The sequence below is a fragment of the Lichenostomus cassidix genome, chromosome 11 (genome assembly GCF_008360975.1).
Source record: "Lichenostomus cassidix isolate B80296 chromosome 11, HeHo_3.0, whole genome shotgun sequence".
Lineage (NCBI taxonomy): Eukaryota > Metazoa > Chordata > Aves > Passeriformes > Meliphagidae > Lichenostomus > Lichenostomus cassidix.
In genome coordinates this window covers 15,773,719-15,786,486 of record NC_139492.1, presented here as the reverse complement: position 1 = coordinate 15,786,486, position 12,768 = coordinate 15,773,719, and the positions used below count along the sequence as shown (strand labels likewise).

The window sequence follows — 12,768 nt, the reverse complement described above, 5'->3', positions numbered from 1 at the left end:
CTGAATTCAGTGTTTGATGTGAAAGAAATGAAGAATATATATGCATATTTCCTATTTTAAGATTGCTATCACTCCTGGATTTGCACTGCTACACAAAAGTCAATAGTTACTTTAACCTGGCTGAAGCCATTAATGGGATTTTTATTGCTATATATATATAGATGCTTTTATGCCTAATTAGAAAAAATCTAAGTTAAATGTTTTTTCTTCTGCTTTATCAAGAAGTAGAGCATGAAAGCCCTTGAGTATTTTTGCTAAAATCTTACACTTCAGGTTGTTCATGCTCCTTCTGGGTATTGTACTTGTGCCCATGGGAAGCAGCTGTGTGTTGTGTAATGAGCTGGAGCACAGAAAAGCCAATAAAACAGGAATTCTGCATTATCAGCACTTGTGTGAAGTGAGGGTGGACAGTGGCTTAAACCAACTTCTTGGGGGTTTTCTTGGAACTGTGATATTTTCCTCTGATAATACTTACTGTCTTGTTAAATTTCTACAAGATTAAGCAATTAGTCACTTATTTATTGGTTTGGTTAATGAGGAATGTTGAATGTATTGTTTTACTGTCCCTTCTTAAAGACTTTTTTCCCATATTTCAGGTTCAAAGTAGGAATTAACTTGAATGGGACAGCTGTATTGACAGTTTAGAGCTATTGCATTCAGCTGGGCAGGTTAAGCACTGCCTGTAAAAGAAGATCAGGACTGTCCTTCCTTAGCTCTCTTTGCAGCTGAACATTGCTTGTTCTGAAACGTGTTCCCCAGCTCCCAAATAAATATCTGAACAATGAATTATAGACAACTTAGAAATATCTAAGTTAAAAAGAGAGCTACTGAAGTTGCCAGTTGTAATGTTTTATTTAGTAAAATTAGATACTCTCACTTTTATAGAAGTGTTCATATAGGAGTTTTATAACTGTTGATACATTTAGATGTGGAAGTTTACCTTTGTGTCCACCAGAATTACCTTTTTCCTTTAAATAAAACTCAAAACAACCTGAAATAAACCCTTCCATGTTCTTTGAACTTCACAAATTTGAAGCAAGGCTCTATTAAAAGATACCACTGTCTAAGAAAGAGATGCATTAACCCTGCAGTTCTCTCAAAGTTAGTGAGTATATTCTTGCTTGCTTTGATAACAGACACATACTAGTGCTGGTTTTTTACTTATTTTTGGAAATGACACAGATATGAGATGCACTAGATTATTTTTTTTCCATTGTTAAGTATTTATTGCATTCCAACTATTAAATTTTGCTGTAGCGTATAGAAAAGAATCTACTTTAAATGGTGTGGAACACTATTGGTTTTAATTATTTATTGAAGAGCCCATGGAATAAAAGATGCACATTAAAAATATTGAAGTTACCTGCTTTACCTCACTGTCTGTTCCCTCTTTAGGCTGCTGTTTCACTGAGATGAAAAGAGAGACAGGGGAATAAATGAAGGGCAGATTTCACAGAAAGCTAGAGAGGGAGGTGATCAAAAGACTGGAACTGGGAAAGGAAAGGTGAGAAAAAGGAAAGGTGGGGTAAAAAGTAGTGCTTGCTCATGTTTTACTTTTGTCATTTGCCTTTGCCTTTGCTGAGGTCAAGGTGTGGTGAGAGGGTCTGAGCTGACCCCGCAGAGCTTTGGCTCTTGAACACCCCTGTGAGCTGTTCTAGGCCAGGGGAATGGAGCAGGACAAAAGTGAATATTGTAAGTGTGTTCTGAGGAAAGCAGGGGATCTGCTGCCTGAACAGTCCTTTACCTGCAGTTATTTCCAACAGAATTAAACAAGAGGTAGACTGACTGCCTTCAGCTTGTCTCACCCCACTTTCATATTACATGAAAGATGAATCCTTCACAGAGGCATCATTCCTCACTGATTCCTTGGGCTGTACAAACAACAATATTTTCTCTGTATCCTCTGTACAGCAGCTATAAGCTTTGATTTCCAAATTTCTGGATTTAATATGCTTGAATATTTTTAACATGTGAGAGCTCGTAAGGGTAAGTTAGATAAATCAGAATATTAGTTTAGGTTTGTATCACTGTAGAGATTCGTTAATTTTCAAAGATAAAGATGAGATAATTACTTTAAAGATGATTTCTGCCCTGGTAGGTAGTATATTATTCTTTATTACTGACTAAACCACAATATTTCTCATAAAACTGTTCTGACTGACATACTTGCTAATTGTGTTGTACAGTAAAAGACACCTCAAATGAACAGATGCCAGTGTGTGGTGCTGTCAAACTGTAGTTATTTAAGCAAATGTTTTCAAAGGATTGTTTATAGAAGCCTCTTGTAAGTACCTTTCTCTTAAATGTGCTGATGTGTGATATTTCAAAGTTTACTTCCCTCTACCTAGGAGAAAACCCCTCTCCAACCCAGAAAGGCTCTATGGAGGAGTGGTACACTGGGCACTGGATCTAGGTCAGGCCATCTGTGGCTTTCAGAGCTACTGGCCTTGGCAGATGTGGGCTCCCTGATTTTGGAGCAGTTGCCTGCTCCACACCCTGGAAGCCTTCACATCCCAAGCCATAGGGCTGCAGTTCAGTGATGTGCTTCCCAGAACTGGGAAATCTGGAGGGCCAGGTTTCTCAGCAGCCCTTTAGGCTGGATGCTGAGTGGCTCACCAGAAGCCTGCCTGGCTTCTGCTGGAAGCTGGGCAGAATGGAATGAGACACATTTTCTTTGCCAAATCTGCACGTTCTGACAATGTAAATTCTCCTTCTGATTAGTTTTGCTGAGGTGAAAATAGTTTGGGTTTCACACCCAGAGATATGTGATGACCAAATAAAAGATACTGAAGTTATGGAGAATTGTGTTTGTAAATTGGAAAGACAAGCAAGGATGAATGGATTCTTTATGTTTACTGCATGTATACAAATAATTGAACAAAACTGAATCACGGTTTACTAAGATTTAATATTGGACATATGTATTTGTTGTATTTTTTGTATTGACTGTGAAAACAGCAGACTTCTTGTAACAAAGACATTTTATTAGGGCAGTTATGGGAATGGAACATAGTTTTGAGAAATATTAGTGTTTAGAGATTAAGATAAAGTCATGCAAAAATCATTATTTAAAAAAAAAGTTAAACAACCCTTTCGTGTCAGTCACAAGTCAAGATTTTTGTTAATAGAAAAAGTTTATCATGTGAAAACTCAGGACGTTTAAGAAAAGTTTTTCTGTAAATGTGTTTAAACTGTTTACTGACATTGTTAATAATGATTTTACATGATAAGCAGTAAGGCACCAGCCAGGGAAGATGGAGTATACCTTTAGAATGTGATTCACTGACAAACTCTTGATTCACTGACAGGTGACTGTGTTGAATGATTTCAACACACCTCAGGTTTTACGTTTTGATATGGCTGTATGGCTGATTTAATTTGATTATAAGTCATGTAGGAGGTGATTCTGGCTGCATAGGTATGTCCATTTAGGTGCATTATTGTAATTAAAACATTTGTTCTAACCTTCTTGGACTTGTATATAGCACACCATGCTGAACAGCAGAAAGGGTCTTCCAGCTGGTTGAAATAAACTGGAAAGTAATTGTTATAAAATACTGAAAGATACTGAAAATGTCACTAGCTTTTCCCTTTTGGAGGAAGAATTCTGCTTTTAGCATGACAGAAGGTGTTTCTTGCACTCATTTCAGTGTTAGATTCCAAGAAAAAATTGTGACTTATAGAGAGAAAGCTGCATAAAGAACTAGCAAGGATTAGACAACAGCAGCTGTACTTCTGAATAATTTAGGTTTAATTTGCAAAATTATACAGGAAAGGATTATCACTTGTACTTGCATTTGAGAAAATGGAGCTACAAGTGTTGTTATAAAAAGTGACAATGTACAAGCCATCTAAAATCACACGGGGGCTGTTGTGTCACTCTGGGCTGGATCCTGCAGAGCTGTTTGCCAAGACACTTGTAGAATCCTGAGTGGGGAGTAAATAGTGTAGGAAGAGCTTCCTTTGTCTGGATATGCAGCAGAGCCCTTGCTGAAGGTTTAAACCTGACAGTAATGTCTGTCAGGTGCACCCAGTGACATATACAACATCTTGCTCCAGAGGGGTCAATTAATTCTGTTATGGTTATATATTTACGGTTATTTATAGTAGAAGATCCTAGGGGACTTCCAGCCCCTTTCTTCTCCTGGAAAGCCAGCTATTGAGTATGTGGCAGTCAAGAGCACTCACTGCTTCAGGCGTATTTGCCTTTTGATCAAAAGCAAAGTTGATTGTCCCACTTTTCCCTAAGCCATCCTGCTCTTCAGCTACAAGGTATATGTAAACCAGGAAGAATGCCATGTTCTTCTCTCCTGCCTCAATATTGACACTGCAGTCCCATAAGGTTAAGGCAAGATTTTCCTCAGAATGTTTCCTGCTCATATTTCAGAGGAATTCTAATTTGTAAACTGCAAATTCTGCATCAAATGCTTGCCATGATCTTTCTTTAAAAAATGATACTTATATATAAACCAGAAAGATTTATATCTTACAATTCAGTAATTTCCAAACGTGAATTCATAATATTGGCAGAGATTATGATTTTGTCTTGGCCTTGCCATCACCTGTTCACAGAGGTGAACCTAAGTAACGAGCAGGTTGGTTGTACTTGATGCTGTGTGTGAGCAGGAGATATCTGTGGTCATGTGAGATCTCTGGAAATGGTGCTCACCTGCACTCCAGGCTTGCAAGGACCTGTGCAGCCTGTGAGCCTGGGCAGGAGCTTTATTCTCAGGTATGTGTGTCCACCCTGAGGGCTGTAAGTCCTGGATTTTACAGAGAGAAGAGAGGCAAACTTCAAGTTACTGTAATAAAAGACGTACACAGATAATTGAAGGCAGCACCAAGAAAAAAATATTCTTGCTTTAATGCAAGAACTGGTGCATCTTGACAAATCCAAATTTAGGGCTAACAGATATAGAGGGAGCTTTTGTAAATGGGAGAATTGTCTGGAACATTCAGCAAACCTTGATGGGACCTCAGAGAGTGCTGTTCAAGAGTCAGGAAAAGGAAGCAAATGATGTGTAAAGCTTATTATATTCTAGATTTCAAAAAACTTGTGAAGTAGAAGACCTGAGGAACTTGTACTGTAAAGCCACTGCTGTTAGGATTTCTGGAGGTGGTCTGAAGTGAGAAGGATTCTGACCATACAATATCCAGGGCACCAATTTAGATTCCCACTAATTTGTAGAGTTGGTAATAGGATTAGAGAGTCTGAAGTATTTGTCTACCATTACCACAGGGCAATGAACTATAAAGATCAACATACATTTATTTTTTTAACAATGGTGTAAACTCTCTATTAAAAAAAGCCCAAACTTTGTGCCATCTCCCAGTTTCCTGTCTACATGCTGATTAGAATAATGTAGGTTGAATTCTGCATTTGAAATTATGAATGAGGCTCATCTTTAGTCTGTTAGAACTACATGTGCTAAAACAAATCATCTGTTGAATTTCTGATGCAGAATATAGTACTGTTCTTGGTATATTTTCACGGGTTTTTACAGAGGGAAATCCTAGTGGGTGTAGAAAACTGAACTCACTAAAATGATCTCACAAAATGATTTGATCAAAATTTGATCAAATACTAGTTTTATATTCCTCATAGTATCCTACTAGTTAGGAAACTCTTGAAAAAGTTCCTTTTGTCTTGGAGCCATGTAAATATTTGTGACCAAATTACATGTTCTTCCCATCCCATCCTTTTTTTTTTTTTCCCCGTTGCTCTGTACATAATCCACAGACCTCACAGATTTTCTCTTTTAAGACCAAAAAACTGCCCCACAAAGATAACATCCCATATAGCAGAATGCTTTTATACAGACCTTCCAATGTGAGGCATAAATGGGGAGAATGTATTAATGAGTGAAGCTGATGATTTGTATCTCCTTAATTACTTGCAGAATGAAATGGAGAAGGTCACTCCCTGTTGGTAATAGCAGAACACTTGGATTTTTCATACTTAGTCTCCCAAAGGCTTCCTACTTGATCCTGGCCTGCCAATTCCCCAAAAAGGCAACCAGATCCTCTAAAAGGCTTACAGGAAGGTACAACATTGTGTTTACGAACTTTTTCATGGTCTGGAGTGGGACATATAAGGGAAATGCCCTGTTTTATAAGAAATGTAAACATTATTCAGTCTCATGAAATTTGAGTAATGTGAGTAATACGGTACCTTTTTTTTTTTTTTTTGCTTTTCTTTAATCTCAGAATGGTTCTTAATCTTAAATGATTCATGTACCACATAAACACAGCCAATTCTCATTTTATATTGTGTTTGACTTTATTCTTGAAAGCACTGATTTGTTTTGAAGAAGAATTGCATAATCTAGTAACTTTTTCTGCAACATCCCTGATTTATGTAGTCATAACATGGTGAAATTTAGTTTTATTGGGTTTTTAGTTTTACTCAAAAAAATCCAACAAAGGTAAATAAATGTTGGATTATATTTCTTTATGGTTATCACCAGAAACATTCTTTAGTCAAGCTTCATTTCACCAAGAATTTTTTTACTTTCACAAATTGGGAGGTATTAAGGAAGTGATTAATTGTGACCAAAGATGTGATTTTAGGTCAGTGGCGGTGCTCAAGTACAAGCTGAGAAAATTTTAGAATAGGTAGCTGTCTAAAAATCAACAATAAAATGTTTTCAGGGGACACCCGAGTGCTGGGAGAACCTGTTTGACATGTGACAGACTGCAGGACATCACCTGTGCGCTGGTGCCCGCGGCGAGCGGACGAAGAACTTGGCTGCTGGGGAAGGCGGCGGGCTGGAAGAGGTAAAGCGAGCGGTAGATTATTACATCAGCGGGATAATTTGGGCAGTTCATCCAGCGGGGACATCCTAAAGCAGACGCGCGGGACGGCTCGTTCCGCGTGAACTCAGACCGGGGGAAGGCAGGGTGGGGGCGGGAGCGGCCCCGTGTGCCCCAGCCCCACCCCGCCCGCCCACTGCGGGGAGCGCCGGGCAGGGCCGGGAGGGAGCGCACCCGCCCGCAGCCGCCGCCGCTCGCAGCCGGCATGGGCCCCCGCGGAGCGCGGAGCAGAGCCCGGCGCGTCGCCGGCTGCCTGCTGCTGTGCTGGGCTCTGGCCGCCGCCCGCGCCGCCCCGCGCAGGATACCCTCGTTCGACGGGCACGTCGCGGAGAACCGCCCGGCGGGCACGCGGGTGCGCGGGCTCAGCATCCCCCTGACGCGGCTGGGGCCCGAGCCCTGGTGCGCCAAGGTGCAGGGGCGCCGCTGGCACCTGCAGCTGCTGGGCGAGGGACACTCGCACTTCCAAGTGTCGCTGGACGCGCGCACGGCCCGCGTGTGGCTGCGCACCCGCCGCCCGCTGGACCGCGAGGCGCGGGCGCTGTACTCGCTGCGCCTGGGGCTCTGCTGCAAGCGCTGCGCGCCCCACGGCGCCGAGCCCGCGGAGCTGGCCGCGCTCACCGTGCGCGTCCTGGACGACAACGACAACGCGCCGCGCTTCGTGGGCCCCGGCTCCGCGCAGCTCCGCGTGGAGGAGACGCTGGCGCTCAAGTCCGAGGTGTGGCAGGCGCGGGCCGAGGACGCGGACGCGGGCGCCAACGCGGATTTGCGCTACTTCGCCCTCCCGCGCAGCGCGCACTTCTTCGTGGTGCCGCGCAGCGGGCGCGTGGTGCTGGTGCGCTCCCTGCTCCACCTGCGCGCTCCCATCCCGCTGCGCCTGTACGCGAGGGACCGCGGCCGGCCCGCGCTGCTCAGCGAGCCCCTGGAGCTGGAGGTGCTGCCGCAGCCCAAGCGCCTCCCGCCGCCGCCGCCGCCGCCGCGCCGCCGCCGGGCCGCGCTGCCGCCCGCCGCGCCCCTGGCGCTGGCCCTGCCCGAGGACTCCCGCCCGGGCACCCGCCTGGCCACCCTGAGCCCCGCGCGCTTCGCCTCCGCATGGTTCGAGCTGCTGTCGCCGCCCGTCGAGGAGTCGCCGGTGCGCGTGGAGCGGGAGAGCGGCGAGGTGACGCTGCGCGCCGCTCTGGACAGGGAGGCGGTGGCCGCCTGGGAGCTCGTCGTCCGCGTCCAGGAGCGCCGAGGTGGGTGTTAGACCGAGTCTTAGACGAAGGAGGGGTCTTGTCCCATCAGGGAGTTCCAGGGCAGTTTGTCCCCAAGTGACAACAAACACTTAACGATGATTTAGCATCAGGTGTCATATGCAGTTATGTTGTGGAATGTAGTTTTGGTCTTTCAAATCTGGAAATTATTAATATTAAAACAGTGGAGATGACAATAAACATAATGTAGCTTGGGAAAAGTGGGCTGTACAGCTGTGTGAAAATGCTTGGAGCAGGAAGGTGTTTAGCAGAATTTAACTGTTTCACTGTTCACTGTTGGGTTAGAATTCTTAGTTTTTAGTGAATGGTTGAAGCACAGCCTTATAGGTACACCGAGCTTCTTACACACAGGTGTTTGTTATTAAAATGTTCCCTATAGCTCTCATCCTGTAAGTGCCTAACTTAGTGTGCAGCTGAAGCCATTGAGTTTGGAGTCATTATTAAAGTTGAGCTTGTTTGACTCACAAGCATGATGTGTGGTTTTGCAGGACTGGAGCCTTTGTGTTTAGGCAACTGTTCTTAAAAAAAAATCTCAGGAGTTCAATGTGCACCGTTAAAACGGCATATATGTGACTTAAATGGTAATTTTTCACAAGCTCTTACTCAAGTTAAATGGAATAGCTAATTTCATTTACTGATCACATGTACTGCTTTTTAAGATTCTCTTTTCCTTTTAATTGTCATCTTGATTAATATGTTTCACCTGTGAAAATACAGATTAGTTTAAGTGTATTTTTAATTTATGAATGGTGGCTAACTCTGCATATTTACCATATCTTTTTTTTTTTTAATTTTCATGTTACTTGTGATTGTAACAATGTTCCAAAGATTGCCCAGAATGAGTACTCTGGAGAAAATCTTATCAGAAGAAATAAGTTGGTTGGCCTGATTTCATCTTGGAAAGGTTTAGGAAGGGTTTGGCATTATGTGACTTCTAGTGGTTGTGAAAACGATTAACTTCTCAGCAGTGCAGCTGCTCAGAGTGATTTCCCTTAGCCACAGAGCAGCGCAGGCGGGAGAGATGAAAAGCTTCCCACGCGATTCCTTTCCCTTATCTCGTCTGTTTCCTGACTGAGGGGCAGCCCATAGGAGTGAGAGGCAGTTTATCCCTTGGTGTCTGTGAAATCCCTGAGGATGCCTGCAGGGTTCTAATTAGTGCTGACAGTTTCAGTGACATGGATACTTCCCCCTGTGAAGCTGGCTACATCAGCAGCTCCTTTCACTCGGGTCCTGAGGAGCAACTCTCAGATCCCTCTCTCGTTCTCTCTGGGGTTTTGTCGTGGCTGGCGCTGTCGCGTGTTGGTGTCAGTCACTTGCACTGGCTTTGTGCTGTGTTCCAGCTTGAGCTTTGGCTGCAAAGCGAGAGCCTGATAGATCAATTTCCAAAACACAGCACTTTGTGTCCCACCCCTGCTACTCAGTCTTGAGCAAGGCTACCTGCCTAGGGGAATGTAATTACTCTGAGGCAGTGACAAAATCCATCGGGTCAATCCGAGTGTGCTGCTGGGATGTTCACCCACTCTGTCATGTAGCTCAAGTTTCAGCCCTTTGTTGGTGTCACAGTTCTCTCTGTCAGGATCAAGAAGATGTTAGAAAAGTGGTAGCTAATCTTGCCCCCGGTTACTGCTGGTCTCACCTTTGTGATCGTTTTTTCTCTTATGTATTCTGAATATAGAAGTCTGAGATTGCCTGGAACAAAGCTTGTCATTCTGTCATGCCTGAGATTTCACTTCCAAAGCAATGCTTGCTACTGCAGTTCAAAAAAATCCGAAACAACTTTTAACTGAATTTCAGGATTTTTTTTTTTTTTAACCATCATGTAGTTTTACTAAGTAGTTTGGAGTGTTTTCCACTAGCCTGATAAATTATTGGTGGTTGTGTGTAGTAGTAAGAGAATAAATCTCTAAGAAATATGTAGGACTAAGTTCTGACTCTGAGGTTAGGTAGACAGCAATTAATTGTGGACAGTCCAAATGCCATACTGTGGATAGTGGTGATTTTATGTTTTGTGGTTTAAAGGAGACTGAATTCAAAATACATCTTTATTAATACTATTGTTTTCATCATTTAAAGGTTAATAATGACTTGATACCTTCAAAACTCTTTCAAGTTGCAGAATGCTTACAAATTCATTTTGTAGGAGTTAAAATACATTTAACATAATACTTTGAAACAGATTTAGAAAGTTCTGTCTCTCTCCTTACTTGCAATCCAAACTGCAGTAATCTGAGAAAAGATAACCAAAAGGAAGGGGTAGGAGAAAGAGAAAGATTCCTAGCATAACTACATGTCTTACTTTGTCTGAAATAGATGTAGAATATTGCCTAAGTTCCAGGAGAAAACACAGTATTTGCAAAAGTGAACTTTCTGGATGAATTAAAGTGTGGAGATGGTTACACTGAATTTTGTTGTGAATGAAAGTTCAGGTTCTTTCTCTAGTTCATTTACTTTGCTTTTATCATCTGTGCTCACTTATCTTACATTACACACAACCATAAACATTCCAGTAGCTGTGGTTTTCTAGCATTAGACCTTATGATAACAGATACCTATTTAAGCTCAAGTGGTAGAAAGTTGTATTAATTTCTTCAGTATTTTTTTTTCCACTTTCCCCTATTGTTGCTGCCTGGTAACTGAGAACTGAAAATGAACCAATAATTAATTCTGTCATTACTCTCTTCTTCAACCCAGGCAATGATGTCAAGATGTTTAAATACTTTAGCATATAAAAACCTCTTTTCCCTTATATCTTTTCAATGTAGTTTATTTTGATTACTTTGTAATGTGCACCTCATTACTTACAGTAGGAAAGAGTGCTTGAAAGCATTGTGCCACAAGTGGTCCTAATGCATCTCTAGGAACAATAGCTGATTTTTTTTTGCCTGATGGAGAATTCTCAAAATAGTAGCAAGAGGATGGGTACATGGATATAAGGCAATGTTGAGCAGTTTCTTCCTAGTTTGTCACAGCCTTCACTCTTTAGTTCTTAAATGGGACTGTGTAAGAAATGTCCTGTGCCTGAATTAACTTTTTTCCAGAGGAGTACAAGTAGCATGTAACAGGCTGTATGTTTGTTTATTTTTTCCCCTTCAGCTAAACTAGAATTTTAAATACTTTTCAGTTGACTTCCTCACAATTCTGTCCTGGATGATCAGCACAGCAGTGTGTCCAGAGCTGGTGTTCCAGATGCAGCCAGATCTTTAGCATCTCAATATCCAGATATCTTCCACATGTTCATGAAAAGGAAGGGTTTTCTCTCTCTGAGTTGCATCTTGCTGAAGGTATGAGTTAAGTGAGCTCACTCCACTTGGCTTGGCAAGTAACTGCCAGTGTAACACTCACTCCTCACCACCTGGAGTATTTCTTAGTAGACCATAGGCTTTGTGCTGGTGTATGTTTTCCTGTGTCAGGGGTAGCTTGGAGGGGCTTTTGCAGAATGAACACCTCTTCAGTATGCAGGGTGGAAGGTTTTTGGTAACTATGCAGTTGAGCTGTAAGATTTTTGGTAGTGATGTGCACAAATTACTTCTACAATTACTGTCATTACCAGAGCATTACATGCTGTGGTTACTTTGTGGCTGGACGTATTTTGGTTATAAATGTCATGGGTTTTTTAATGTAGATTCCAAAAATAATCATTTTTTATCCTTCACAATAACAATTTTGGCTATTTTACTGCTATAGTAAAATTAACTGCAATCTGTAGAGGAAATAGTGTGTTACTAGTTCTGTTTATTCCCTGTGTACCTCTGTGGTTATATGATACTTTGTAGACTTAGTTTTATCATAGATTTTGTTTTCTGGAGGCAGCAATTAGTCACTAGCAAGTAGCAACAGAAAAACCTGGACCCTTAGTGCCAAGTTCTCTTATAATGGAATGGGTTCTGCTGTACTTGAGGATGAATAGTTTCAGGGCCTGGACAAGAGAGGAGACAGTGCCTTGATTGGTATTTCAGCTTTGGGTGAGCTCTTATCCAGCCTGGACTTGAACACTGCCAGGCTGGGATCATCCACAACCTCCCTGAGCAACCTGTTCCAGTGTCTTACCACCCTCACAGAAAAAGATTTCTTCCCAATATCTAACCTAATTTTTCCCTCTTTCAATTTGTACCCATTCCTCCTTTTCTTGTCTCTGCAATTCCTGACAAAGGGTGTCCCTCTGGCTTCCCTGCAGGCTCCTTCAAATACTGGAAGGTGCTGTGGGGTTCTGCCTTGATGTTGGACAGAAAAATCAATCTTGAGAGCTGAAAACACTTGAAATTGAAGTATGGCCTGGCAATCTTTACATTTTCCATAATTAGGAAACATTTTGTCTGAAAGAAAATAAGCCAAAACACAAACTTTACAACCCCAAACCAGAGGGAAACACCAGAAGAACCTCACACATTAGTTTGAGCTGTGAAATGCTAAATAGAACTCCATAATTTTAGGGCTTAACATGTTTTTGGCACATGGTCCTTGAGGACGATGTTCCTCTAGTGACCTCACTGATCTCTCAGCCCTGGGTTATATTCTTCAGTTAACCTTGCCTGGAAGGACTGATGGTTATACTCCTGTTTTTTTGTGGCATTTCAGGATTTTATCCCATTCAATTTATTGGGACACAATTTATTCTTCACAAAAGCATAATGCTGTTTTAAGTTTTTACCCAGTGAGCAGAAGGTAAAATTTCTTAGACTGTCATACACATTAATATTTCAACATG

The 12,768-nt window shown here is 42.1% G+C and overlaps 1 protein-coding gene across 1 annotated transcript in view; it reads left to right on the top strand.

Annotated features, from left to right (window-relative positions):
* Positions 1 to 6,957: 6,957 nt before the first annotated feature.
* Positions 6,958 to 12,768, top strand: part of LOC146432375 (neural-cadherin-like) — a 60,850-nt gene continuing 55,039 nt past the window's right edge. Inside the window, exon 1 of the mRNA XM_085071977.1 lies at positions 6,958 to 8,045. Within this exon, the coding sequence (XP_084928103.1) occupies positions 7,019 to 8,045 (1,027 nt within the window). The 5' untranslated portion in view covers positions 6,958 to 7,018. The remainder of the gene's footprint in view (positions 8,046 to 12,768) is intronic.